Source organism: Pseudophryne corroboree, chromosome 10 (assembly GCF_028390025.1).
Source record: "Pseudophryne corroboree isolate aPseCor3 chromosome 10, aPseCor3.hap2, whole genome shotgun sequence".
Classification (NCBI taxonomy): domain Eukaryota; kingdom Metazoa; phylum Chordata; class Amphibia; order Anura; family Myobatrachidae; genus Pseudophryne; species Pseudophryne corroboree.
Window position 1 is genome coordinate 33038473 of NC_086453.1, and position 26288 is coordinate 33064760.

Here is a 26288-nt window from a genome sequence, read left to right on the forward strand (position 1 = left end):
GTGCATAACAGTCCTGACACTAGTACTTTCCTGCAGGCACTGGTGTGCATAACAGCCGAACCTTAATGTGGACCTTCTCACCATACTACTCCTTCCTGTGGCTTCTTCAGCTTCCAATGTATAGACGGACAATGTCTAGGTCAATAGTCAATAGGTCGACCCCATTTAGTTGACATGCATTAGGTAGACACTGACAAAAGGTCAACAGGAACGAATGGTCAACAAAATGATGGTCGAAACACATATGGTCGACACACGTCAACACAACTTTTAATTTTTTTTTTTTGCATTTTTACACCTTTTTATCGTGGACTACGATTGGGAATAGAAATTTGTGCCTTGCATGGCTCAGCAGTAGTGGAGCCATGCAAGGGTACGAGGTACACTAATTGGGGTTCCCTGTGCTCTGACGGTGAAAACTACACACAAAAAAATAACAAATGTTGTGTCAACCTTTTTTGTGTCAACCATTTCACATGTCAAGCTTTTCATATGTTGACCTTTTGTACCTGTCGACCTTTTCCTGTGGCAGCATTTCACAGATCGACCTTTTGTCCATGCCAATCTTTTGTCAGTGTCAACCTAATGCTTGTCGACCATAAGGGGTCAGCCTAATAACTGCCGACCTAGACATGGTAGAACGTCTATTCTACACACCTGGCTTCTTCTTTCCACTACAGCAGAGAGGCAGGTGGTCCCCATTCCCCAAACACAGTAAATGACACAGAGTAAAAGCTACAATCACTTTTATTAAACAGGAACTCTTTGGCAGAGGTGGTTTCTTCAGTTTTATCGTCACTCTACTGTGTCTAGTAAATACATTTCATACTCCACAATATATACTGTAACTACATTGCATAACCACGTCTCAGAAATTGTCATATCATATTACCAATTAAGTATCTACTGTACTATAACTAAAGTGACTAGCAACAAGGGGTGTAGTACGGGTGACCGGCGGTCTCCTGACCGCCGGTCACCTTACCGACGCCGGAATCCCGGCAGCATACCGACGCCGGGATCCCGGCGGGGAGGGGCGAGTGCAGCAAGCCCCTTGCGGGCTCGCTGCGCTCGCCACGCTGCGCTCGCCACGCTGCGCTCGCCACGCTGCGGGCTCGGTGGCGACCTGCGGTCGCCACGGGTACTATTCCCACTCTATGGGTGTCGTGGACACCCACGAGTGGAAATAGTCCCTGTTGGTCGGCATGCCGACCATCGGGATAGTGAGCCGTCTGGCTCACGGAGGAGGTCATGTGACTGTCGGTCAACCGACCGGCGGTCACATGACTACCACCCGCAACGGGTGTAGTACGGGTGACCGGTGGTCTCCTGACCGCTGGTCACCTTACCGACGCCGGGATCCCGGCAGCATACCGACGCCGGGATCCCAGCGGGGAGGGGCGAGTGCAGCAAGACTACCACCCGCAACAAGTGAAAGTGCACCAACAATATTACAGATGTTTTAAGGAACAGTTTAAACTAACTACACTATTATTAGTTTTAAGACCACAAAACGACATTAATTCTACACATTGAAATACAGAACATACAATTACACTTTGTTAACTGAATATACCCTAAAACCTGGCTAATTCTGGTACTCTTGCCTGGCCAGGACTGCGTAGGTGCATAAAGGGTAAATTGGATGGTGAATAGGGTAACTGTTGGCAAAATAAACTCTAGGCCTTCCTGATTAAGCTTTGTCATTATTTGTCTTTATTTACTGTAGTAGTCCTAGGCTGAGTGCTATTTGTCACTCTTTAGCCTTTACTATGTTAAATGAAGTCTCAAGTCAAGAGGGGACTTTCTGTGCAGATTATAAGAGCAGTAATAGTGTGTCTCTCATTCAGTCTCTGCTATGTGGGTGCAAGCTGTAAGGGTATTGGGGGTCATTCCGAGTTGTTCGCTTGTTGCCGATTTTTGCTACAGAGCGATTAAGGCAAAAATGCGCACGCGCATGGTACGCAGTGCGCATGCGCTAAGTATTTTAGCACAAAACTTAGTAGATTTACTCACGGCCGAACGAAGAATTTTCATTGTTGAAGTGATCGTAGTGTGATTGACAGGAAGTGGGTGTTTCTGGGCAGAAACTGGCCATTTTCTGGGAGTGTGCGGAAAAACGCAGGCGTGTCAGGGAAAAACGCGGGAGTGTCTGGAGAAATGGGGGAGTGGCTGGCCGAACGCTGGGCGTGTGTGTGACGTCAAACCAGGAACGAAACGGCCTGAGCTGATCGCTATTTGTGAGTAGGTCTGGAGCTACTCAGAAACTGCTAAGAAATTTCTATTCGCTATTCTGTGAACCTTTCGTTCGCAATTCTGCTAAACTAAGATTCACTCCCAGAGGGCGGCGGCCTAGCGTGTGCAATGCTGCTAAAAGCAGCTAACGAGCTAACAACTCGGAATGAGGGCCACTGTATCCTGCTATAAAGAAGGGGGGGTGGGGTGATTACTCTTCATCCAGGCCTGTTGGAGGGGCCCAGGGGGGGTACAACACAAACACCGTCCCTTGTGCACTTCTTTGGTTTCCAGTGTGCAAGGACTGTTGTGACAAGTCCAAAATTCAAATAGAGGAGCCACACCAACTGCTACTGAGTCCCCGCCAGTGATGAGTGAGAGCATTTGGAGTGACAGTTGGTGTGACTCCTCTATTTGAATTTTGGACTACGCTGCAGCCGCCACTGGTTATAACCACTATTAGCATCTGTGGACTCTGTAATAGGGTTTGGTGCATCCTTATATTCCACCGTTGGCATTGGGTTCAGTCCCCGTGTATTGTGTTCTGTGGTGTAACAGCTTGAAATATGTTTTTTTCCTTTGCGAGTCACAGATTAGAACTGGATTGCTGTACTATGTAGATAGTTGTTGGTGGCATTTGTGTATAATAGATTTGTAGTACTGTGTATAATGTAGTTAATCTGCTAGGCGATAGTGTAGTTTGCCTTGGATTATATGTGTCTAATAGATTTGTGGTACAGGGCGTGATTCAGTGGTCGGCGTAGTAGCTACTTCATCGGTATAGCAGTGCCGTAGTCTGTGGGCATCCTACTGAGATGCCCACTGGCTCAGGCTTGAATAAACCAATGGGCAAACAAAGATGCACCATTGGTTAGACAATGGCTGCTCCATCGTACATTCGAGCAATCATAGGGTAGCCTTATTGTCCTATGGTGAGGACAAAGTCCAGCATGTGGCCGTTGGTTCCAGTGGAACTGTGGGGCAGATTTATGAAGCTCGGTGAAGTGATAAAGTGGAAGGTGATAAAGGACCAGCCAATCAGATCCTAACTACCATGTCACAGGCTGGGTTTGAAAAATGTCAGTTAGGAGCTGACTGGCTGGTGCCTTATCACCTTCACCGAGCTTAATAAATCTGCCCCTGAGTCTATTGATGCAGTCTTTGACACTGACACGCCCACCACTGATAGCCACCCCCCAAGTCACTGCCCAGGAATGACCTTCAAAATTGCATGAATCTTCATAAAATTCCGATCTGTGCCCAATGTTTTACTACCATACACCTCTATTTCAGCCCCATCTGTTATATGAACCATGCATCTTGGAGTCTTATTGAGGTTACGCCATTGGTGACTTGATAAGACTGTTTAGTACATATTGGACATTCATGCCTTGCTAGTGGCGCAGTGCGACTCAGACATACAACATCTGCTGTTTACCTGTAGACATCACCGTTTGCATGTGTCCTCCGCTGAAGCAGGCTGCTGGTGTTTAGCTAATACAGTTCTGGGTCTTATATATACGTGAGTTCAACAGTATGAAGGTTTATACATGTCTTTAATCTACAGACAGGTTTTGTCTGGTGTATAAGCTGTGTTCTTATGATCATGGGTCTATGGCGTCTATGTACTAAGGGCATAATTCAGATCTGATCGCAGCAGCAAATTTGTTAGCTAATGGGCAAAACCATGGTGGTCATTCCGAGTTGTTCGCTCTGTAAATTTCATCGCATCGCAGCGATTTTCCGCTTAGTGCGCATGCGCAATGTCCGCACTGCGACTGCGCCAAGTAAATTTGCTAAGAACTTTGGTATTTTACTCACGGCTTTTTCTTCGTTCAGGCGATCGTAGTGTGATTGACAGGAAGTGGGTGTTTCTGGGCGGAAACAGGCCGTTTTATGGGCGTGTGGGAAAAAACGCTACCGTTTCTGGGGAAAACGCGGGAGTGGCTGGAGAAACGGAGGAGTGTCTGGGCGAACGCTGGGTGTGTTTATGACGTCAAACCAGGAACGACAAGCACTGAACTGATCGCAGATGCCGAGTAAGTCTCGAGCTACTCAGAAACTGCACAGAGATGTCTTATCGCAATATTGCGAATCTTTTGTTCGCAATTTTACTATGCTAAGATTCACTCCCAGTAGGCGGCGGCTTAGCGTGTGCAATGCTGCTAAAAGCAGCTTGCGAGCGAACAACTCGGAATGAGGGCCCATGTGCACTGCAGGTGAGGCAGATGTAACATGTGCAGAGAGAGTTATATTTGGGTGGGGTGTGTTCAAACTGAAATCTAAAGCAGCCAGTATTTAGCCTGCACAGAAACAAAATAACCCACCCCAATCTAACTCTCTCTGCACATGTTACATCTTGCATTGCCCTTGCTGGCAATATCACAAAAAAATGGCTAGTTAACATGTATTTAATTGACTGTGATAATATATGGGTGTAACAATTGTATTCTATTAGGTTGAGTGGGAGTTGTGTGGGTACTGGGACAATGAATGGTTCTGTGTGGCAGCTGCAATGGTTGTATTTGTGAGGCAAATGAGTAACAGTTTGGAACTGAACCTAAGGAGATATTTGTGCCTTGAAACATGTTTTGTGTTTGATTAGCTGAGGGCTTTACAGGCATGAAGCTATATGAGAGTCCCCATTTTTTGTCATTAGTTAGTTGTTATTACCTGTTGGTAGGTAGATTATGTGTTGGCCAATTTGTTGATTGGGTAGGTTTCAGCCTAATAGGTTATTTGGGGGGTGTATGCCTTTAAAGGACTGTTTAGGTGGAATTTGAATCTTGTTTCAGCCTCTTTTTGTTTGGAAGACCCGCACTAACCACCCACCCAACGCCTTACTATTATATTTTTGTTTGTCTTTATAATTCTTTCAAAATAAAATAAGGCACAGCTAAGAAGGCAGGAAGGCGCTGCTAGCCAGCGGCCGCATGTGACGTAAGTGGTTGTTGTGGGGAACTTACCCTTTTAAAGGACTGTGGGTTCGTTCTTCCCCAGCAGGGGCGCAATGGGCGTTTTTCTGTGGGAACGTCCATACAGTGCCATGGTAAAGGGTGTGGAGTCCTTCACAGTGCAAGGATGATCAGTGGAAACAGGATGCATCTGAGCTTAATTTTAAGCTTCTTGGCAAAGGCTGTGAATATTTATTTACATGTGATTTCTTAGCTTTTTGTTTTTAATAAATTTGCAAAAATCTCCCAAAAACTTTTTCACGTTGTCATTATGGATATTGGGCCTAATTCAACCCTGATTGCTCACTAGCAGTTTTTTGCAGTCCAGCGATCAGATAGTCGCCACCTACACGGTGCGATCGCATGTGCGGCTGAGAGGTACAAAAAAACGTTGTGCAATTTCTGAGTTGCCCAGGACTTACTCAGCCGCTGCGATCACTTCAGCCTGTTCGGGGCCGGAATTGACGTCAGACACCCTTGTTTTTCCAACCACTCCTGAAACCGGTCAGTTGCCACCCACAAACGCCTTCTTCCTGTCAATCTCCTTGCGATCGGCTGTGCGAATGGATTCTTCGTAAACCCATCGCACAGCACCGATCCGCTTTGTACCTGTGCGACGCGAATGCGTATTGCGGTGCACACGCATGCGCAGTTCTGACCTGATCGCAGCGCAGCAAAAACGCTAGCGAGCGATCAGGTCTGAATTAGGCCCTTTGTGTGTATAATTTTGAGGGGAAAAATGAATGTATTCCATTTTGGAATAAGGCTGTGGCATAACAAAATGTGGAAAAAGTGAAGCGCTGTGAATACTTACCAGATGCACTGTATATAGCCCGCCCCCTACATTTTAGATGCCTCCATTTTTAAGAAATATAATTGGCTGGAGCTGGTTTTTGGCAGCATCTCTTTTGCCACCCTCTACGAACTAAAATCGGTTAATCCAATTAATAAATGTGACCTATAATCCAATGCAGTGCTCATTATTTTTTGTTGATAAATTAGCTTAGGGTGTGGTATCAATGTGTACTTACAATAAATGAATGGACGCCTTTGTGGTGTTGTTTCCCAACGTTATTAAATACTGTATGTTTGTACTGTTTTTTTTTATATTGAAAATGGTAAATAATGCTTCTATGCAGAGCAGTCCGCCTGTGAGGTAGTTATATGTTGTGAAATAACGTAGGTATAGTGGGGTTTATATTGTCTATAAATGTGTCTCAGTCAACTAGGTATCATTAATCACTTTTCATATTGTATCCAGAGCCGGATTAAGACCATGGGGGGCCCGGGGCACTTAAGAGAGTGGGGCCCCTAATAGAGAAGGCAAATATATATATATATATATATATATATATATATATTTGTCTCCCCAAGCAGCACACAGCGGACCTCCTACCCTGCACTCCCATCCCCTTTGCAGCAGCGGGTGCACAGACAGGACAGCTGAGCTGAGCGACGGCTCAGCTGTCCAATAAAGTATGAATGAAGCAGCCTGCCGCTCAGTCATTGGCTGGGCACGCAGGCTGTTTCATTGATACATTATTGGACAGCTGAGCCGTCGCTCAGCTCAGCTGTCCTGTCTGTGCGCAGCTGCTGCAGTGAGGACGGGAGCCGGGGAGCACAGCACTGAAGATCGGATCGTAAGAGAGATCCGATCTGCGGTGTGGCAGGGGGCCCTTTTGGAAAGGGGGGCCCGGGGTACGTATCCCCCAGGCCCCCCCCCCCCTTAATCCGGCTCTGTATCCCAATAGCCAGGACACTAGCATAATATGGTTATATATATATATCGTGGGCCACCACAGTGGTGTACAGATCTTGTAGTACTGCTCACCTTTCTTGCAGTATCAGTCCGCAAATGATTTGAAGTCAGAACAGTCCAGGATAGGTACACAGCTTAGCAGAGATCAGCGGACATAGGGTTAGGCAAAGCCAAGGTCCAATGACAGGCAAAATAATCTGGTGCAAGGGAAGGCAATATCAGCAAGCAGGGATGAGACAAGAGTGTTATCCAGAGTCAACACCAATTATTCAGTACAGAGCAGTGGTTTCAGCAGACAAGGGAATCAGCAAAGCAATGTCAAAAAACCAAGTCAAGTCTGTGCACAGTATAATAATATGAACAATATGAAAAAAAAAGCAGTCCAAAGGCAAGCCAAGAAAGCTGATGTCTACTCAAATGCAGGTTTCCAGATTAATCACCTAGCATTGAATGCTAGGTGAGGTCACATTATAGGGGTGAAAGAGTGGCGTTCCAATTACAGACAGGGTAGTTGATAGTGCATGTGCAGACAATTTCAAACAATGGCAGGAGCTGGAAACTGGGCGATATCTTTAAGCACACTAGAACCACATTGCCCCGCTAGTCTGATATCACTGACTGTGACAACATAAGTTTATTGTGAACTATAGTATATAGACAAAGGATGGAATACACCTACTGTACATCTCCTCTCACTGCACTCCCCTCCTGCTCCTGCCAACAATGATGGAACACACCTACAGTACATCTCCTCTCACTGCACTCCCCTCCTGCCAACAATATGTATTTGTATATCTATGCCGCTACACACACACACACACACACACACACACACACACACACACACACACACACACACACACACACACGTGGTATTCAGCATGTTGGATGTTGGGATCCCGGCGCTCGGTATACCGGCGTCGGAATCCCGACACCCGGCATACCAACAACTATTCTCCCTCTTGGGGGTCCACGACCCCCCTGGAGGGAGACTAAATAGTGTGTCGTGCTCATTTGCACTCGCCCTGCTGTCGCAATGCCGGCGGTTGGGCGCCGGGAACCCGACCGCCGGCAAAACATACTACACCCCCCACACACACATGCATATTTACTTACATGCACACACATATATCTATCTATCTATCTATCTATCTATCTATCTATCTATCTATCTATCTATCTATATACACACACACACACACACACACACACACACACACACACACACACACACACACACACACACACACACTATTCAGTCCACACTCTCAGGGTGTGATTGCAATTAAGTCCAGAGAATATAGAGAATTCTTTTGGTACAGGCACTCACCAATTTGTTGACAAAGTAATTATTCCACCGCAATGGTACATCATAGTAACAAACAAATCATGTTATATGACAGCAGATCGACGTTTCAAGATCACAATGAATACATCAATAGGATAACCAGCAGCCCATAACACATAAATGCCCCCTGGCCCACTATATAGCAGAGGCAATTCTGGACAGATCTTGGTGTATTTGCTTGAGAGGGTTCACTACGGCTGGCCGGTGGTCGGGCTCCCGGCGACCAGCATCCCGGCGCCGGGTGCCCGACCGCCGGCTTACCGACAGCGTGGCGAGCGCAAATGAGCCCCTTGCGGGCTCGCTGCGCGCGCCACGCTACGGGCACGGTGGCGCGCTACGCGCGCCACACTATTTTATTCTCCCTCTATGGGGGTCGTGGACCCCCACGAGGGAAAATAAGTGTTGGTATGCCGGCTGTCGGGCTCCCGGCGCCGGTATACTGAGCGTCGGGAGCCCGACCGCCGGCATACAGAAGACCACCCGCTTGAGAAAAGGGCTGTTTCCCTGAAACAGCTGTCGCTACATAATACACAGCATTTGTTCAGTACCAATTGCCTCCAGTGCCGTCCTTTTTGTAGCATTATATATATATATATATATATGTGAAAAAAAGCTCCTCCTAGTGTAATACTTTGACCAATTTCTATCCGTCACCTTCTAATAACACCCTATAAAGTGCAAATGCACCGTGTAAGGTGGTAATCCAACCACTCTTCTTCAGGCAGGATCAATTAAACTTGAGTGACCATATTTCCCTTTCACCTGGGACATTCATGGATTACGCAGGTTCTGGGGCTGGCTGACTTCAAGCCTTCATTTCAGCTGGCTTTAATCAGCCACAGAACCTGTGTAATCCATGAGTGTCCTAGGTAAAAGGGATAAAATGGTCACTCTAATTCAGGGGTGGGGAACCTCCGGCCCGCAAAGCAGTTTGTTCCGGCCCACCCGCTGCTGTGTGTCAGCGAGACACGCCGCCTCTCAGCAGCGCCGTAACTACCTATGTGCCAGGTGTGCCACAGCGCAGTTACACTGAGGGCGCACGGCCAGCGGCATGTAATGAGTCAAATTGACTCATTACATGCCGCCTGTTCTGTGCCGTGCGCCGCGCTGGTGAGGAGAGCAGCAGCGCCGGAGGCAGAGAAGGTGGAGGAGGGAGGGGGACTTGAGCCGCAGCAGCGCTATGTCATTGGTAGTGGCGCTGCTGCAGCACTCCCCTCTCCTTCTGTATTGGCTGCCCGGCGCTGCTGTGAATGCTGGGATGCGGTTCCCTCATCCCAGCATTCACAGCAGCGGGCATCCAATGCGGAAGGAGAGGGGAAAGCTGCAGCAGCGCTACTACCAATTACATAGCGCTGCTGCGGCTCCAGTCCCCCTCCCTCCTCCTCCTTCTCCCCTGCGGCTGCCCGGGATCTCTGCCAGCACGAGGAGCCTGACTGCCAGCGGGAGAGATGGTAAGTATCTCTCTCTCTCGTGTCTGCCGCAATGTGTAAAAAGGGGGACTGGCTGCCGTAATGTGTAAAAAGGGGGACGCTGTCTGCTGTAATGTGTAATAAGGGGGACGCTGTCTGCTGTAATGTGTAAAACGGGGGACGCTGTCTGCTGTAATGTGTAAAACAGGGCATGCTGTCTGCTGTAATGTGTAAAAAGGGGGATGCTATCTGCCGTAATGTGTACAAAAGGGACGCTGTCTGCCGTAATGTGTAAAAAGGGGGACACTGTCTGCCGTAATGTGTAAAAAGGGGTACGCTATCTGCTGTAATGTGTAAAATGGGGGACGCTGTCTGCTGTAATGTGTAATAAGGGGGACGAAAAAATGGGACGCTGTCTGCCGTAATGTGTAAAGAGGGGGATGCTGTCTGCCTTAATGTGTACAAAAGGGATGCTGTCTGCCGTAATGTGTAAAAAGGGGGATGCTATCTGCCGTAATGTGTACAAAAGGGACGCTGTCTGCCGTAATGTGTAACAAAGGGCCCTATCTGCCGTAATGTGTAAAAAGGGGCTCTACCTGGTGTAGTGGCGCTATTGTGCAGCGTAATTTGAATAATGCAGAGGAGACTACTATGCACCGTAGTATGAATTGGTATTATTTTGTGGCCACGCCCCTTCCCCATGAAGCCACATCCCTATATATTTTTTCACGCGCCTGCGGCGCGCACTGCTCCTGTCTTGCGCGCGCGGGGGGGGCGCCAATGCCGTTTCTTGCACACAGCGCTAAAATACCTCGTTACGGCACTGGTACGGCGGCGGCGTGTCTCAGCTGTCAGGGCAGGGATGAGAACACAGCTATGTCCGGCGGCAGCGGCGGGTAGGATCTCAAACCAGCCACCGGTTCGTGAGCCATTCAGAGCTCTGATTGGCTCATGAACCGGCAGCTGGTTTGAGGTCCTACACGCCGCCGCGCCCGACATAGCTGCGCTCTCCTCCCTGCCTGGTCCCTGACATTACACATGCCACCGGACTGAGCACTAAGGGGCAGGAGAGGCGCTCTCCTACCCTGACACTCAGCAGCAATGGTGAGCAGCACAGTGGGATGGGGGGGCATGTGTGGGGCAATGTGTATCTAGCACTGTGGGGGCATTGGTGTATCTAGCACTGTGGGGGCATTGGTGTATCTGGCACTGTGGGGGCATTGGTGTAACTGGCACTGTGGGGGCATTGGTGTATCTGGCACTGTGGGGGCATTTGTGTATCTGGCACTGTGGGGGCAATTGTGTATCTGGCACTGTGGGGGCATTTGTGTATCTGGCACTGTGGGGCATTTGTGTATCTGGCACTGTGAGGCATTTGTGTATCTGGCACTGTGGCGGCATATGTGTATCTGGCACTGCACTGGCATATGTGTATCTGGCACTGCACTGGCATATGTGTATCTGGCACTGCACTATTGGGGGCATATGTGTATCACGTCCCATTTTAATTGGCCACACCACTCAGTACCTCTAAGGGGCATAACTGCTGGGGGGGCAGGGTAATTTTTAAGTTGATAATTTTTGTATGGCCCCCGAAGGATTTTATAAATATCCAAATGGCCCTTGGTAGAAAAAAGGTTCCCCACCTCTGCTCTAATTAAGCCATGAGCAATTCTGCAACCTCAGTAGTATCTCCAGCCCAAACCCAGTCCATATATATACATGCGGCCCCAGATGTAGTGCCTGCGATTTGCGGGCACTTTCATGATTTAGAAAATATGACAACTATATTTAAAGTGCCAATTAGTTTTCAATCAAAACGAAGCTGGTTTTGCCTTAAAAACAATTGTCATTTTAAATAAAACAACTCTGTCAACGAAATCACAGGCTATAACATTTCGGCATTTGCAGTGTATGTGATGCTGTGTTATATCATAAATAACCTATTTGCGATCATTTGTAAATATGTTTGAATATTGACCATTAAATGAACATATATTGTGCAATCTTTCTAGATGTTCGTTGTGGTATTTGAACAGGTATATTTGTTGGTTATAACTTTGCTAATAGTATATTGGCCCTCATTCCGAGTTGTTTGCTCGTTAGCTGCTTTTAGCAGCATTGCACACGCTAAGCCGCCACCCTCTGGGAGTGTATCTTTGCATAGCAGAATTGCGAACGAAAGATTAGCAAAATAGCGAATAGAAATTTCTTAGCAGTTTCTGAGTAGCTCCAGACCTACTCACAAATAGCGATCAGTTCAGGCCGTTTCGTTCCTGGTTTGACGTCACACACACGCCCAGCGTCCGGCCAACCACTCCCCCGTTTCTCCAGACACTCCCGCGTTTTTGCCTGACACGCCTGCGTTTTTCCGCACACTCCCAGAAAACGGCCAGTTTCCGCCCAGAAACACCCACTTCCTGTCAATCACACTATGATCACTTCAACGATGAAAAATCTTCGTTCGGCCGTCAGTAAATTTACTAAGTTTTGAGCAAAAATACTTAGCGCATGCGCACTGCGTACCATGCGCATGCGCATTTTTGCCTTAATCGCTCCGTAGCGAAAATCGGCAACGAGCGAACAACTCGGAATGACCCCCATAATTCGTTATTCATTGCGATCAATTATTAATTGGTCTGCCTCAGTATTATACTATTGACACAGTATAAAGCCCTTTATCAGTTTTGTTGTTAAAATTGATTTGACACTTTCAAATTGTGGGCAAAATCTGATTCCTAACTGTAATGTGCAGAAACTGCAGTCCTGATAAAGATGGCAGATGGCAGGGTGTGGCTGTGTGCTCCTGCACAGTCAGTCAGGCGGAGTACTGACTGACAGGCGCACAGCCAATCAGGAGAGTGCCATGACGTGGCACTCCCTGATTGGCTGAAGGGACCCTCTTTGACAGGAGTCACGGGGGTCCCGACATTCGAGGAAAGGGGTTCCATGTGTAAACATGGGACCCCTTTCAGTGCGTGGCCCTGGTATTTCGTTTTGTTTTTTTACCAAGTACGTGGATTATAACTTTTAAGAAGAGGACCGATCTACACCGGATTCTTTATAAGTATAATTTTATTTACAGGTACCCCTGGATTCTACTGGACAAGAGGACCGAGTGCTTCATGTCAACATAGGTAAGTATGTATGTATGTATGTATGTATGTATGTATGTAAGTGTGCATGTATGTTCATTAAACTTTTACTTTCACGGTGTGTGTTGTTTGTATTTGGGTATTTTTTTTATAGTAGAACTACAGGCACCAGCGGGCCCGTTTCCCCCCGCATGCTGGTACTTGTGGTTCTCCAAGTACCAGCAAGCGGGAGAGGCTTGCTGGGACTTGTAGTTCTGCTACAAAAAACAATATTCTTTTTTTTACACAAAAGGCTATCAGCATCCCATCCACCGCCCACGGATGGGGGGGACAGCCTCGGGCTTCACCACTGGTCCTTGGGTGGCTGGAGGGGGGGGGACCCCTTGATTTAAGGGGTCTCCACACCTCCAGGGTACCCCGGCCAGGGGTGACTAGTTGGTGATTTAATGCCAGGGCCGCAGGGACCAATATAAAAGTGTCCCCCGGCTGTGGCATTATCTCTCTGACTAGTGGAGCCAGGTGCTGGTGTTAAAAATACGGGGGACCTCTACGTTTTTTGTCCCCCGTATTTTTTGCACAAGGACCAGGCGCAGAGCCCGGTGCTGGTTGTTTAAATATGGGGGGACCCTAGTCATTTTTCCCCCCGTATTTTTACAACCAGGACCGTCTCAAAGATTCCCCGTATTTTTACAACCAGGACCGTCTCAAAGAGCCCGAGGATGGTTATGCTTAGGAGGGGGGTCCCCACACAATTTTTTTTTCTGATTTTTAACTCTTTCACACCCCCTCCCACTGATCCGTGCATGCCTATCAAAATACGGTAAAAAAAGCAGGTCTATTTGAAAACTGCTTTTTTTTTACGATTTGTATTTTTTCACGGCAGTGTTTGGCTAATGCCGTCAGTGATTGTGAATACGAATTTTTAGTAAATTACTGAGTTGTATAAAATAACAGGCGTGTTTGACCGATGGTGTATTCATTCGTTTTCTTTTTCTTTGCCTTCAAAAAAAATACGAATGCCTTCATCACTGCCGAGATTTGTGTTTAGTAAATTCCTGAGTAGACACTTTGAAGAAAAAACTCAAAATCGGTTAAAATCGGGAGCTTAGTAAATATACCCCTAGGTCGACATGTACTAGGTCGACATGAGTTTTATCACTTTTTTTGTGTCCTTTTCTCCATATCGGGAACCCCAATTAGTGCACCCTGTCCCCTCGCATGGCTCGCTTCGCCATGCTTCGGGCACGGTGCCTCGCTCCGATACCGCTGCGCTCAGCACAGGTCACCGTTCCTAATTGTAGTCCACGTGGACGTAAAGTATGAAAAAGTTCTAAAAATGAAAAAAAAAATGTGAAAAACTCATGTCGACCTCTTGTCATGCCGACCTAGTACATGTCGACCTAGAGTTCCTGTTGACCTAGGAACCATGACGACCAATAGTGGTCGACCTAGACAGTGTCGACCTACTTACTGTCGACCTAAAGACCGGATCCCCAGAGGGCAGGGGAGTACATTTTTGGGTTGGATACATTTAAATGAAAGAATATTTTTTACAGTTACTGGAAATGTCAAAACTATACAAAAGTCCTCACCTGTCGCAATTGCAGACCGAGAGATACATTTTGTCTCATCCTTGGTGCAGTTCATGAAGCTGGTACAGTCACAGGCCTTGCTGTTTGTGGCGTAGCAGGTTTTACATTTAATACCATTTCCAACGATTTTTTCATTTTTTGAAAATTTATCGGGTGGCACTTATAACAAAGAAGAAATCAGATTAATCAAAGATAGAAATATAAATGGCTAGTTTCCTAAAGGGAAGCAGCAACACAACGCAATCATGCTATTCGATAGACATGGTGTCAGCGGCCAATAGCAGCCAACGTATTTGCAATCCTTAGGGGTATATTCAATTGGCGTCAGATCCATTCCGACAGGCATTTGTCAGGAATGGATCCGACAACCCCTATTCAATCTCATCTCAATTGGACTTTTTCAAGTCGAATTGAGATGAGGAACCCAGAGGAGGAGGGGGGAGCCGCGGGGAGATCAGCGGGGGACAGCCGCCGGCAGCCAGAGAAGATCTACAGTAGCACTGCAGAAGGATGTGACACAGCCGCCCGACCTCACGGCAATGTCCACCCAGCTCCAGCAAGCAAGCTGGAGCCGGGTGGAAGCTGCCGTGAGCGGCGCGGCTGTGTGACATCCTGCTGCAGCTCTGTGCTGTATCGCTGATCTCCTCTGGCTGCCCGCGGCAGTTCCCCGTTTCCCTGCGGCTCCCCCCTCCCCCTCCTCCTCTGGGTCTGCATCTCAGTCCGACATCTTTTGATGTCGGACTGAGATGGTCGAAATGGAAGCACGTGGATCGGCAGCTATACCGCCGATCCACGTGCTTTTCGACAAGTCGAATTCCTCGACTTGTCGAATATATTGAATAGGTTGGAACCCCTTCCGAACTAAAAAAAGTCAAACACTGCCGTCTTTTCGACAGATGGCAGCTTTCGACGTCAATTGAATATACCCCTTAGTCTCTCTTAGCCTACACTAATGAAATCTAGTATTTGATTGGCTGCCATATAAAACTACAATGGATCTGCAATTGGGAATGCAGCAGTGTTCCTAGACATGCCCATGAAATGGTCCCTTCTTGCATTCAATTTAGGACACCTCCCAGTCTCCACCCCTTGAAATGCCCAGGGAGCGCAAACACCTCTGAATCAGGCACTAAGGGGTCTATTTATAAAGCAGTGAAAAGAGTGGAGAAGTGAGCCAGTGGAGAAGTTGCCCATGGCAACCAATCAGCAGCTACATATAGGTGGTCATTCCGAGTTGTTCGCTCGTTGCTGTTTTACGCAACGCAGCGATTAGGTGGAAAATGCACATACGCATGGTACGCAGCGCGCATGCGCTAAGTTATTTAACACAAAACTTTGTAGTTTTAATGATGCTCGAGCGACGCTTTTCAGTCGCTGGAGTGTTCGTTGTATGATTGACAGGAAGTGGGTGTTTCCTGGCGGCAACTCAGTGTTTTCAGGGAGTTTGCTAAAAAACGCAGGTGTGCCAGGGAAAAACGCAGGAGTGGCTGGAGAAATGGAGGAGTGGCTGGCCGAACGCAGGGCGTGTTTGTGACGTCAAACTAGGAACCAAACGGACCGAGATGATCGCAATCTAGGAGTAGGTCTGGAGCTACTCAGAAACTGCAAGAAAATATTTAATAGCAATTCTGCTAATATTTCGTTCGCAATTTTGCTATGCTAAGATACACTCCCAGAGGGCGGCGGCATAGCGTTGGCAATGCTGCTAAAAGCAGCTAGCGAGCGATCAACTCGGAATGAGGGCCCTAATGTTATAGAATGCATTTTATAAGTGCTACCTCAACACTGATTGGTTGTCATTGGCTACTTCTCCACTGGCTCACTTCTCCACTTTTTTCGCTGCGTCTGTACATACAACAATGATATTTTTTTTTCATTGGACAGTGTATAGCAGGTACAGTAGATTAGTGGCACAGTGATAGAAAGACTTCTAGTACATATATTTTGTGGGGAAACAAAATTGTGCATGTGTCTATAAAATAAAACATTCCGTAAAAAAAAAAGACATCAAATCTGTGTAAATAATTATAATGACATAAAGAAAAATCAATAAACAATTGGTGAACGGACAAGACTAGCCACTCCCATCAGATTACTGTGTTGAAATCTGGATTCCTGCATTCTTTATCCAATCTTATGTCTTGATGCTTTACCGGGATATCTAGGTTTGTATGAACTAAAATCAGAAACACAACTCCTAGATGTCTGGATATAAGCCAATACAAACGAACACAGGAAAGAACAGATGGAATGTAGGATGTGAGAATCAAAGAACCACCGGAGACAATAGTGGCAATTGCCTCCGGGTGTCAGCCATGAAGGGGACAATTCTCCTCAATTGTCCCAACTTCCACTGTCTCCTAAGTGCTCGAAGTACCCACTCCGTGTCCTGGTCTTGCTGCTCTGGCAGAGTAGCCGAGGTCAGGTCACCACCAGGAATGCATGCTAGGAAGACAGCACTGTTCCTAGCATGTGTCCCTCTGATTCTAGGGATCAGAGGGATGCATGCTAGGAACATTGCTATGTCCACTGTCATTATCTGCACTGAATCCTACTAATATACCATTGGTAATTGTACCTGCTTAAAAGGGAATCTCCACCATCATGTCTCTGCACTTTTCTGGACTGTATAAATCCTCCACCTGACTCAATGAGACCGGGAGGAACCATCCGTCATAATTTTGGATATCAGACGGTTTGAAAGAAATTGCTACGGGCATAACAACGTATGGAATACTGTAAGTGGGGTACGCCCATTCTTTTACAGTATTTCTATCTCTGAATGTCTTCAGTCTTTGATGCATGACTTATATAGAATTGAGGAATCTACTAAAGATACCTTTATGTGTCTACAATAGTTACGGATGTGAGTACGGTATGCTAATTCACATTCATTTGGGAAGAAAATATAGAAAAGGGATTTCGTTCCTAAAGGGTTCAACTATGTGATTGGTTGTTTCTTCATTTCTTCTCACCCCATTCATGAGACCCTATAAGACGCGAGTCATTGCAAGCAACCACTAACCTTGTGGAATCATTGGACGTGTAAAGATACCTTTATGTGAGGAAATGAACACGTAAAGCAGTGAGTGCTGTACAAATATTTTTTTCACCAAAAAAAAACACTAAAGTGGTGAAAGAAAGAATTGAGTGAAACCATTCACATGATCGTGCCTTTTAATGGACTTTGTGATGACTCTACACCTTCCCAGAGGACCATCGTGAGGACTAAGAGAGACTATGGGTCCATTTTATGCCATTATTGTTATTATACCTGTCGTATTGTTACATCATACATATTGTTTCACCCTCCACCCATTGTTATTACTGTGTGCGGTACAGTTACACTAATTTTGTTAGAGATGTACAGATGTGTCCTCACACCTTTTTGCGAAAAGTGGCTCCGTGGCATTGCCGCAACAGCGTACCTCTGACACTCTATTGTTCTTCTATTATCAGTGGAAGTATGCGCATGCACGCTCCTGCAAATACTGCGATCGGCAGCTGCTACCTGCTGTAACTAAGGGGGGCATTTACTAAGCAGTGATAAGAGTGGAGAAGTGAGTCAGTGGAGAAGTTGCCCCATGAATCAATCAGCACTGAAGTAACAGCTATAATTTGCATACTATAAAATTATACAGAGCTGCTGATTGGTTGCCATGGGCAACTTCTCCACTGGTTCACTTCTCCGCTCTTATCACTGCTTAGTAAATGTCCCCCAAACTTCCACTGCCACCCCTTGCTATATAGGGTAGCTGTAGCGTTGCTACCCGCTGCCTGTGGCCGCATGCTACTTCTTCTTCCCCTATGATAAGCTATGCCTGGAATTGCATCCTGTCATGCATACGCACGCAGGCAAAGATGTGTGAGGACACATTTATTACCAGTTTATTTATTACCAGTTATTTATATAGCGCACACATATTCCGCAGCGCTTTACAGAGAATATTTGGCCATTCACATCAGTCCCTGCTCCAGTTGAGCTTACAATCTATATTCCCTATCACATGTACACACAGACACATTCAATCTAGGGTTAATTTTGTTGGGAGCCAATTAACCTGCCAGTATATTTTTGGGATTGTGGGAGGAAAGCGGAGTACCTGGAGGAAACCCACGCAAGCACGGGGAGAATATACAAGCTCCACACAGTTAGGGCCATGGTGGGAATCGAACCCATGACCTCAGTGCTGTGAGGCAGTGATGCTAACCATTATACCATCCGTACACATCTGTAGTAACAGATTTTTATTTTGTGAAATGGAGCCTCTTATAATTATCTGGATAGCAATAGCAACTACTAATAATGGTAATCTTACTGTTAAGTGATCTATCAAACAAAGTTAACTTTGGAAGAACTTGACTTTTGAACATTCCAATGTAGAACACCTCATTCACTTCTCTGTTAACACCTGATACACTACATCTTGGCCCTCATTCCGAGTTGATCGCTATCTGCTTTCGGTCGCAGCGCGGCGATCAGGCTAAAATTCGGCATTTCTGCGCATGCGTATGGGCCGCAGTGCGCACGCGCGAAGTACTTTCACACAAAACTATGCAAACTTACACAAGGTCTTGCGGCGCATTTCAGTCGCACTGCTGATCGGGGAGTGATGACAGGAAAGAGGCGTTTCTGCCCGTTTTTCAGGAGTCTGCTAAAAAACGCAGGCATGTCAGATGAAAACGCAGGCGTTTGGCTGCCGTTTCGTGGGCGCGGTCTTGTCAACACAGGCGTGGCCGGACCGAACAGGGGGCGGGCCGCAGCGGCTGCATGACGTCACACGCAGCTGCTGCGGGCCGGGGAGCGATGAGTAGCTCCCGGTCAGCACGCTAAAGCTGCGCTGGTCGGGAGCTACTCTTGAAGTGCAAAGGCATCGCCGCTGTGCGATGCCTTGCACTTCTGCAGTGGGGGCCGGCACTGACATGAGGGGGGGGCTAGCCCTGTGCTGGGCGTCCCCCGGTATGTCAGGGAACATGATCGTAGCTGTGCAAAATTTATCACAGCTATGATCATCTCGGAATGACCTCCTTGGGCCGCATATTTGCGCAAATGTGTGCTAAGAACTTCAATTATACTCCATGTTAATTGTTAGGGTTTATTTAAATTATTTTTACTATCAGTGTTCTTAGTGCTAGGAGGGGATACGGTCGTTAGGTCGACACAGCTTAGGTCAACAGTTATTAGTCCGACCACTGAAGGTCGACATGCATTCGGTTGACATGGTCAATAGGTCGACAGGTAAAAAGGTCAACATGAGTTTTTTACATTTATTTTTTCATTTTTGGGACTTTTTCATACTTTACAATCCACGTGGGCTACGATTGGGAACGGTAACCTGTGCCGAGTGCAGCGGTAGCAGAGCGAGGCACCATCCCCGAAGCATGGCGAGCGAAGCGAGGGGACACGGTGCACCAACTGGGGTTCCCAGTCGCTTTGCGAAGAAAGCGGCGCCAAAAAAAGTCCAAAAAACCATGTCGACCTTTTGACCTGTTGACCTAGTACATGTTGACCTAATGACCATGTCGACCTATTGTCCCTGTTGAACTAAGGCACATTGACCTTCCATGGTTGACCTAATGACTGTCGACCTAAGTTGAGTAGACCCAACGACCCGTACCCGCTAGGAGTGTGTATCTGCATCTCTCTTCCGCCCATAAGGATTTGTCAGATTTCTGAGGATCGGTTCTGGATTTCTCAGAGATAAACACGTTTGAGATAAAGTTACGATCATGTCAGGAGACCTCCATTCCATAATCCAATTCATGGACATGGGCAATAGAGATGAGCGCCGGAAATTTTTCGGGTTTTGTGTTTTGGTTTTGGGTTCGGTTCCGCGGCCGTGTTTTGGGTTCGACCGCGTTTTGGCAAAACCTCACCGAATTTTTTTTGTCGGATTCGGGTGTGTTTTGGATTCGGGTGTTTTTTTCAAAAAACCCTAAAAAACAGCTTAAATCATAGAATTTGGGGGTAATTTTGATCCCAAAGTATTATTAACCTCAAAAAACATAATTTACACTCATTTTCAGCCTATTCTGAACACATCACACCTCACAATATTATTTTTAGTCCTAAAATTTGCACCGAGGTCGCTGTGTGAGTAAGATAAGCGACCCTAGTGGCCGACACAAACACCGGGCCCATCTAGGAGTGGCACTGCAGTGTCACGCAGGATGTCCCTTCCAAAAAACCCTCCCCAAACAGCACATGACGCAAAGAAAAAAAGAGGCGCAATGAGGTAGCTGTGTGAGTAAGATTAGCGACCCTAGTGGCCGACACAAACACCGGGCCCATCTAGGAGTGGCACTGCAGTGTCACGCAGGATGTCCCTTCCAAAAAACCCTCCCCAAACAGCACATGACGCAAAGAAAAAAAGAGGCGCAATGAGGTAGCTGACTGTGTGAGAAAGATAAGCGACCCTAGTGGCCGACACAAACACCGGGCCCATCTAGGAGTGGCACTGCAGTGTCACGCAGGATGTCCCTTCCAAAAAACCCTCCCCAAACAGCACATGACGCAAAGAAAAAAAGAGGCGCAATGAGGTAGCTGACTGTGTGAGAAAGATAAGCGACCCTAGTGGCCGACACAAACACCGGGCCCATCTAGGAGTGGCACTGCAGTGTCACGCAGGATGTCCCTTCCAAAAAACCCTCCCCAAACAGCACATGACGCAAAGAAAAAAAGAGGCGCAATGAGGTAGCTGTGTGAGTAAGATTAGCGACCCTAGTGGCCGACACAAACACCGGGCCCATCTAGGAGTGGCACTGCAGTGTCACGCAGGATGTCCCTTCCAAAAAACCCTCCCCAAACAGCACATGACGCAAAGAAAAAAAGAGGCGCAATGAGGTAGCTGACTGTGTGAGAAAGATAAGCGACCCTAGTGGCCGACACAAACACCGGGCCCATCTAGGAGTGGCACTGCAGTGTCACGCAGGATGTCCCTTCCAAAAAACCCTCCCCAAACAGCACATGACGCAAAGAAAAAAAGAGGCGCAATGAGGTAGCTGTGTGAGAAAGATAAGCGACCCTAGTGGCCGACACAAACACCGGGCCCATCTAGGAGTGGCACTGCAGTGTCACGCAGGATGTCCCTTCCAAAAAACCCTCCCCAAACAGCACATGACGCAAAGAAAAATAAAAGAAAAAAGAGGTGCAAGATGGAATTGTCCTTGGGCCCTTCCCACCCACCCTTATGTTGTATAAACAAAACAGGACATGCACACTTTAACCAACCCATCATTTCAGTGACAGGGTCTGCCACACGACTGTGACTGAAATGACGGGTTGGTTTGGACCCCCACCAAAAAAGAAGCAATTAATCTCTCCTTGCACAAACTGGCTCTACAGAGGCAAGATGTCCACCTCATCATCATCCTCCGATATATCACCGTGTACATCCCCCTCCTCACAGATTATCAATTCGTCCCCACTGGAATCCACCATGTCAGCTCCCTGTGTACTTTGTGGAGGCAATTGCTGCTGGTCAATGTCTCCGCGGAGGAATTGATTATAATTCATTTTAATGAACATCATCTTCTCCACATTTTCTGGATGTAACCTCGTACGCCGATTGCTGACAAGGTGAGCGGCGGCACTAAACACTCTTTCGGAGTACACACTTGTGGGAGGGCAACTTAGGTAGAATAAAGCCAGTTTGTGCAAGGGCCTCCAAATTGCCTCTTTTTCCTGCCAGTATAAGTACGGACTGTGTGACGTGCCTACTTGGATGCGGTCACTCATATAATCCTCCACCATTCTATCAATGGTGATAGAATCATATGCAGTGACAGTAGACGACATGTCCGTAATGGTTGTCAGGTCCTTCAGTCCGGACCAGATGTCAGCATCAGCAGTCGCTCCAGACTGCCCTGCATCACCGCCAGCGGGTGGGCTCGGAATTCTGAGCCTTTTCCTCGCACCCCCAGTTGCGGGAGAATGTGAAGGAGGAGATGTTGACAGGTCGCGTTCCGCTTGACTTGACAATTTTCTCACCAGCAGGTCTTTGAAACCCAGCAGACTTGTGTGCGCCGGAAAGAGAGATCCAAGGTAGGTTTTAAATCTAGGATCGAGCACGGTGGCCAAAATGTAGTGCTCTGATTTCAACAGATTGACCACCCGTGAATCCTTGTTAAGCGAATTAAGGGCTCCATCCACAAGTCCCACATGCCTAGCGGAATCGCTCTGTCTTAGCTCCTCCTTCAATGTCTCCAGCTTCTTCTGCAAAAGCCTGATGAGGGGAATGACCTGACTCAGGCTGGCAGTGTCTGAACTGACTTCACGTGTGGCAAGTTCAAAAGGTTGCAGAACCTTGCACAACGTTGAAATCATTCTCCACTGCGCTTGAGACAGGTGCATTCCACCTCCTATATCGTGGTCAGTTGTATAGGCTTGAATGGCCTTTTGCTGCTCCTCCAACCTCTGAAGCATATAGAGGGTTGAATTCCACCTCGTTACCACCTCCTGCTTCAGATGATGGCAGGGCAGGTTCAGGCGTTTTTGGTGGTGCTCCAGTCTTCTGTACGTGCTGCCTGTACGCCGAAAGTGTCCCGCAATTTTTCTGGCCACCGACAGCATCTCTTGCACGCCCCTGTCGTTTTTTAAAAAATTCTGCACCACCAAATTCAAGGTATGTGCAAAACATGGGACGTGCTGGAATTTGCCCAGATGTAATGCACGCACAATATTGCTGGCGTTGTCCGATGCCACAAATCCACAGGAGAGTCCAATTGGGGTAAGCCATTCCGCGATGATCTTCCTCAGTTGCCGTAAGAGGTTTTCAGCTGTGTGCGTATTCTGGAAACCGGTGATACAAAGCGTAGCCTGCCTAGGAACGAGTTGGCGTTTGCGAGATGCTGCTACTGGTGCCGCCGCTGCTGTTCTTGCGGCGGGAGTCCATACATCTACCCAGTGGGCTGTCACAGTCATATAGTCCTGACCCTGCCCTGCTCCACTTGTCCACATGTCCGTGGTTAAGTGGACATTGGGTACAGCTGCATTTTTTAGGACACTGGTGACTCTTTTTCTGAGGTCTGTGTACATTTTCGGTATCGCAACCCTAGAGAAATGGAACCTAGATGGTATTTGGTACCGGGGACACAGTACCTCCAACAAGTCTTTAGTTGGCTCTGCAGTAATGATGGATACCGGAACCACGTTTCTCACCACCCAGGATGTCAAGGCCTCAGTTATCCGCTTTGCAGTAGGATGACTGCTGTGATATTTAATCTTCCTCGCAAATGACTGTTGGACAGTCAATTGCTTGGTGGAAGTAGTAAAAGTGGTCTTACGACTTCCTCTCTGGGATGACCATCGACTCCCAGCAGCAACAACAGCAGCGCCAGCAGCAGTAGGCGTTACACGCAAGGATGCATCGGAGGAATCCCAGGCAGGAGAGGAATCGTCAGAATTGCCAGTGACATGGCCTGCAGGACTATTGGCATTCCTGGGGAAGGAGGAAATTGACACTGAGGGAGTTGGTGGGGTGGTTTGCGTGAGCTTGGTTACAAGAGGAAGGGATTTACTGGTCAGTGGAGTGCTTCCGCTGTCACCCAAAGTTTTTGAACTTGTCACTGACTTATTATGAATGCGCTGCAGGTGACGTATAAGGGAGGATGTTCCGAGGTGGTTAACGTCCTTACCCCTACTTATTACAGCTTGACAAAGGGAACACACGGCTTGACACCTGTTGTCCGCATTTCTGTTGAAATACCTCCACACCGAAGAGCTGATTTTTTTGGTATTTTCACCTGGCATGTCAACGGCCATATTCGTCCCACGGACAACAGGTGTCTCCCCGGGTGCCTGACTTAAACAAACCACCTCACCATCAGAATCCTCCTTGTCAATTTCCTCCCCAGCGCCAGCAACACCCATATCCTCCTCATCCTGGTGGACTTCAACACTGACATCTTCAATCTCACTATCAGGAACTGGACTGCGGGTGCTCCTTCCAGCACTTGCAGGGGGCGTGCAAATGGTGGAAGGCGCATGCTCTTCACATCCAGTGTTGGGAAGGTCAGGCATCGCAACCGACACAATTGGACTCTCCTTGTGGATTTGGGATTTCGAAGAACGCACAGTTCTTTGCTGTGCTTTTGCCAGCTTGAGTCGTTTCATTTTTCTAGCGAGAGGCTGAGTGCTTCCATCCTCATGTGAAGCTGAACCACTAGCCATGAACATAGGCCAGGGCCTCAGCCGTTCCTTGCCACTCCGTGTGGTAAATGGCATATTGGCAAGTTTACGCTTCTCCTCCGACAATTTTAGTTTAGGTTTTGGAGTCCTTTTTTTTCTGATATTTGGTGTTTTGGATTTGACATGCTCTGTACTATGACATTGGGCATCGGCCTTGGCAGACGACGTTGCTGGCATTTCATCGTCTCGGCCATGACTAGTGGCAGCAGCTTCAGCACGAGGTGGAAGTGGATCTTGATCTTTCCCTAATTTTGGAACCTCAACTTTTTTGTTCTCCATATTTTATAGGCAGAACTAAAAGGCACCTCAGGTAAACAATGGAGATGGATGGATTGGATACTAGTATACAATTATGGACGGACTGCCACGGTTAGGTGGTATAAAAAAACCACGGTTAGGTGGTATATATTATAATAATAATACAATTATGGATGGACGGACTGCCTGCCGACTGCCGACACAGAGGTAGCCACAGCCGTGAACTACCGCACTGTACACTGGTTGATAAAGAGATAGTAGTATACTCGTAACAACTAGTATGACACTATGACGACGGTATAAAGAAAGAAAAAAAAATACCACAGTTAGGTGGTATATATTATAATAATAATACAATTATGGATGGACGGACTGCCTGCCGACTGCCGACACAGAGGTAGCCACAGCCGTGAACTACCGCACTGTACACTGGTTGATAAAGAGATAGTAGTATACTCGTAACAACTAGTATGACACTATGACGACGGTATAAAGAATGAAAAAAAAACCACGGTTAGGTGGTATATATTATAATAATAATACAATTATGGATGGACGGACTGCCTGCCGACTGCCGACACAGAGGTAGCCACAGCCGTGAACTACCGCACTGTACACTGGTTGATAAAGAGATAGTAGTATACTCGTAACAACTAGTATGACACTATGACGACGGTATAAAGAAAGAAAAAAAAATACCACAGTTAGGTGGTATATATTATAATAATAATACAATTATGGATGGACGGACTGCCTGCCGACTGCCGACACAGAGGTAGCCACAGCCGTGAACTACCGCACTGTACACTGGTTGATAAAGAGATAGTAGTATACTCGTAACAACTAGTATGACACTATGACGACGGTATAAAGAATGAAAAAAAAACCACGGTTAGGTGGTATATATTATAATAATAATACAATTATGGATGGACGGACTGCCTGCCGACTGCCGACACAGAGGTAGCCACAGCCGTGAACTACCGCACTGTACACTGGTTGATAAAGAGATAGTAGTATACTCGTAACAACTAGTATGACACTATGACGACGGTATAAAGAAAGAAAAAAAAATACCACAGTTAGGTGGTATATATTATAATAATAATACAATTATGGATGGACGGACTGCCTGCCGACTGCCGACACAGAGGTAGCCACAGCCGTGAACTACCGCACTGTACACTGGTTGATAAAGAGATAGTAGTATACTCGTAACAACTAGTATGACACTATGACGACGGTATAAAGAATGAAAAAAAAACCACGGTTAGGTGGTATATATTATAATAATAATACAATTATGGATGGACGGACTGCCTGCCGACTGCCGACACAGAGGTAGCCACAGCCGTGAACTACCGCACTGTACACTGGTTGATAAAGAGATAGTAGTATACTCGTAACAACTAGTATGACACTATGACGACGGTATAAAGAATGAAAAAA

General features: G+C 47.0%; 1 protein-coding gene across 2 annotated transcripts in view; it reads right to left on the reverse strand.

Moving 5' to 3' along the window:
• Positions 1–26288, reverse strand: part of LOC134966931 (phospholipase A2 inhibitor gamma subunit B-like) — a 98475-nt gene that overhangs the window by 8750 nt on the left and 63437 nt on the right. The window contains exons 4-5 of one of the 2 annotated variants that reach the window (XR_010188744.1): positions 14393–14551; positions 7021–7145 (exon numbers count right to left, since the gene is read on the reverse strand). Coding sequence is in view for 1 of the 2 variants with exons in the window: in XM_063943949.1 (XP_063800019.1) it covers positions 14393–14551 (159 nt within the window). In the remaining variant the exon portion in view is untranslated. The remainder of the gene's footprint in view (positions 1–7020; positions 7146–14392; positions 14552–26288) is intronic. The other variant, XM_063943949.1, reaches the window with a different exon arrangement.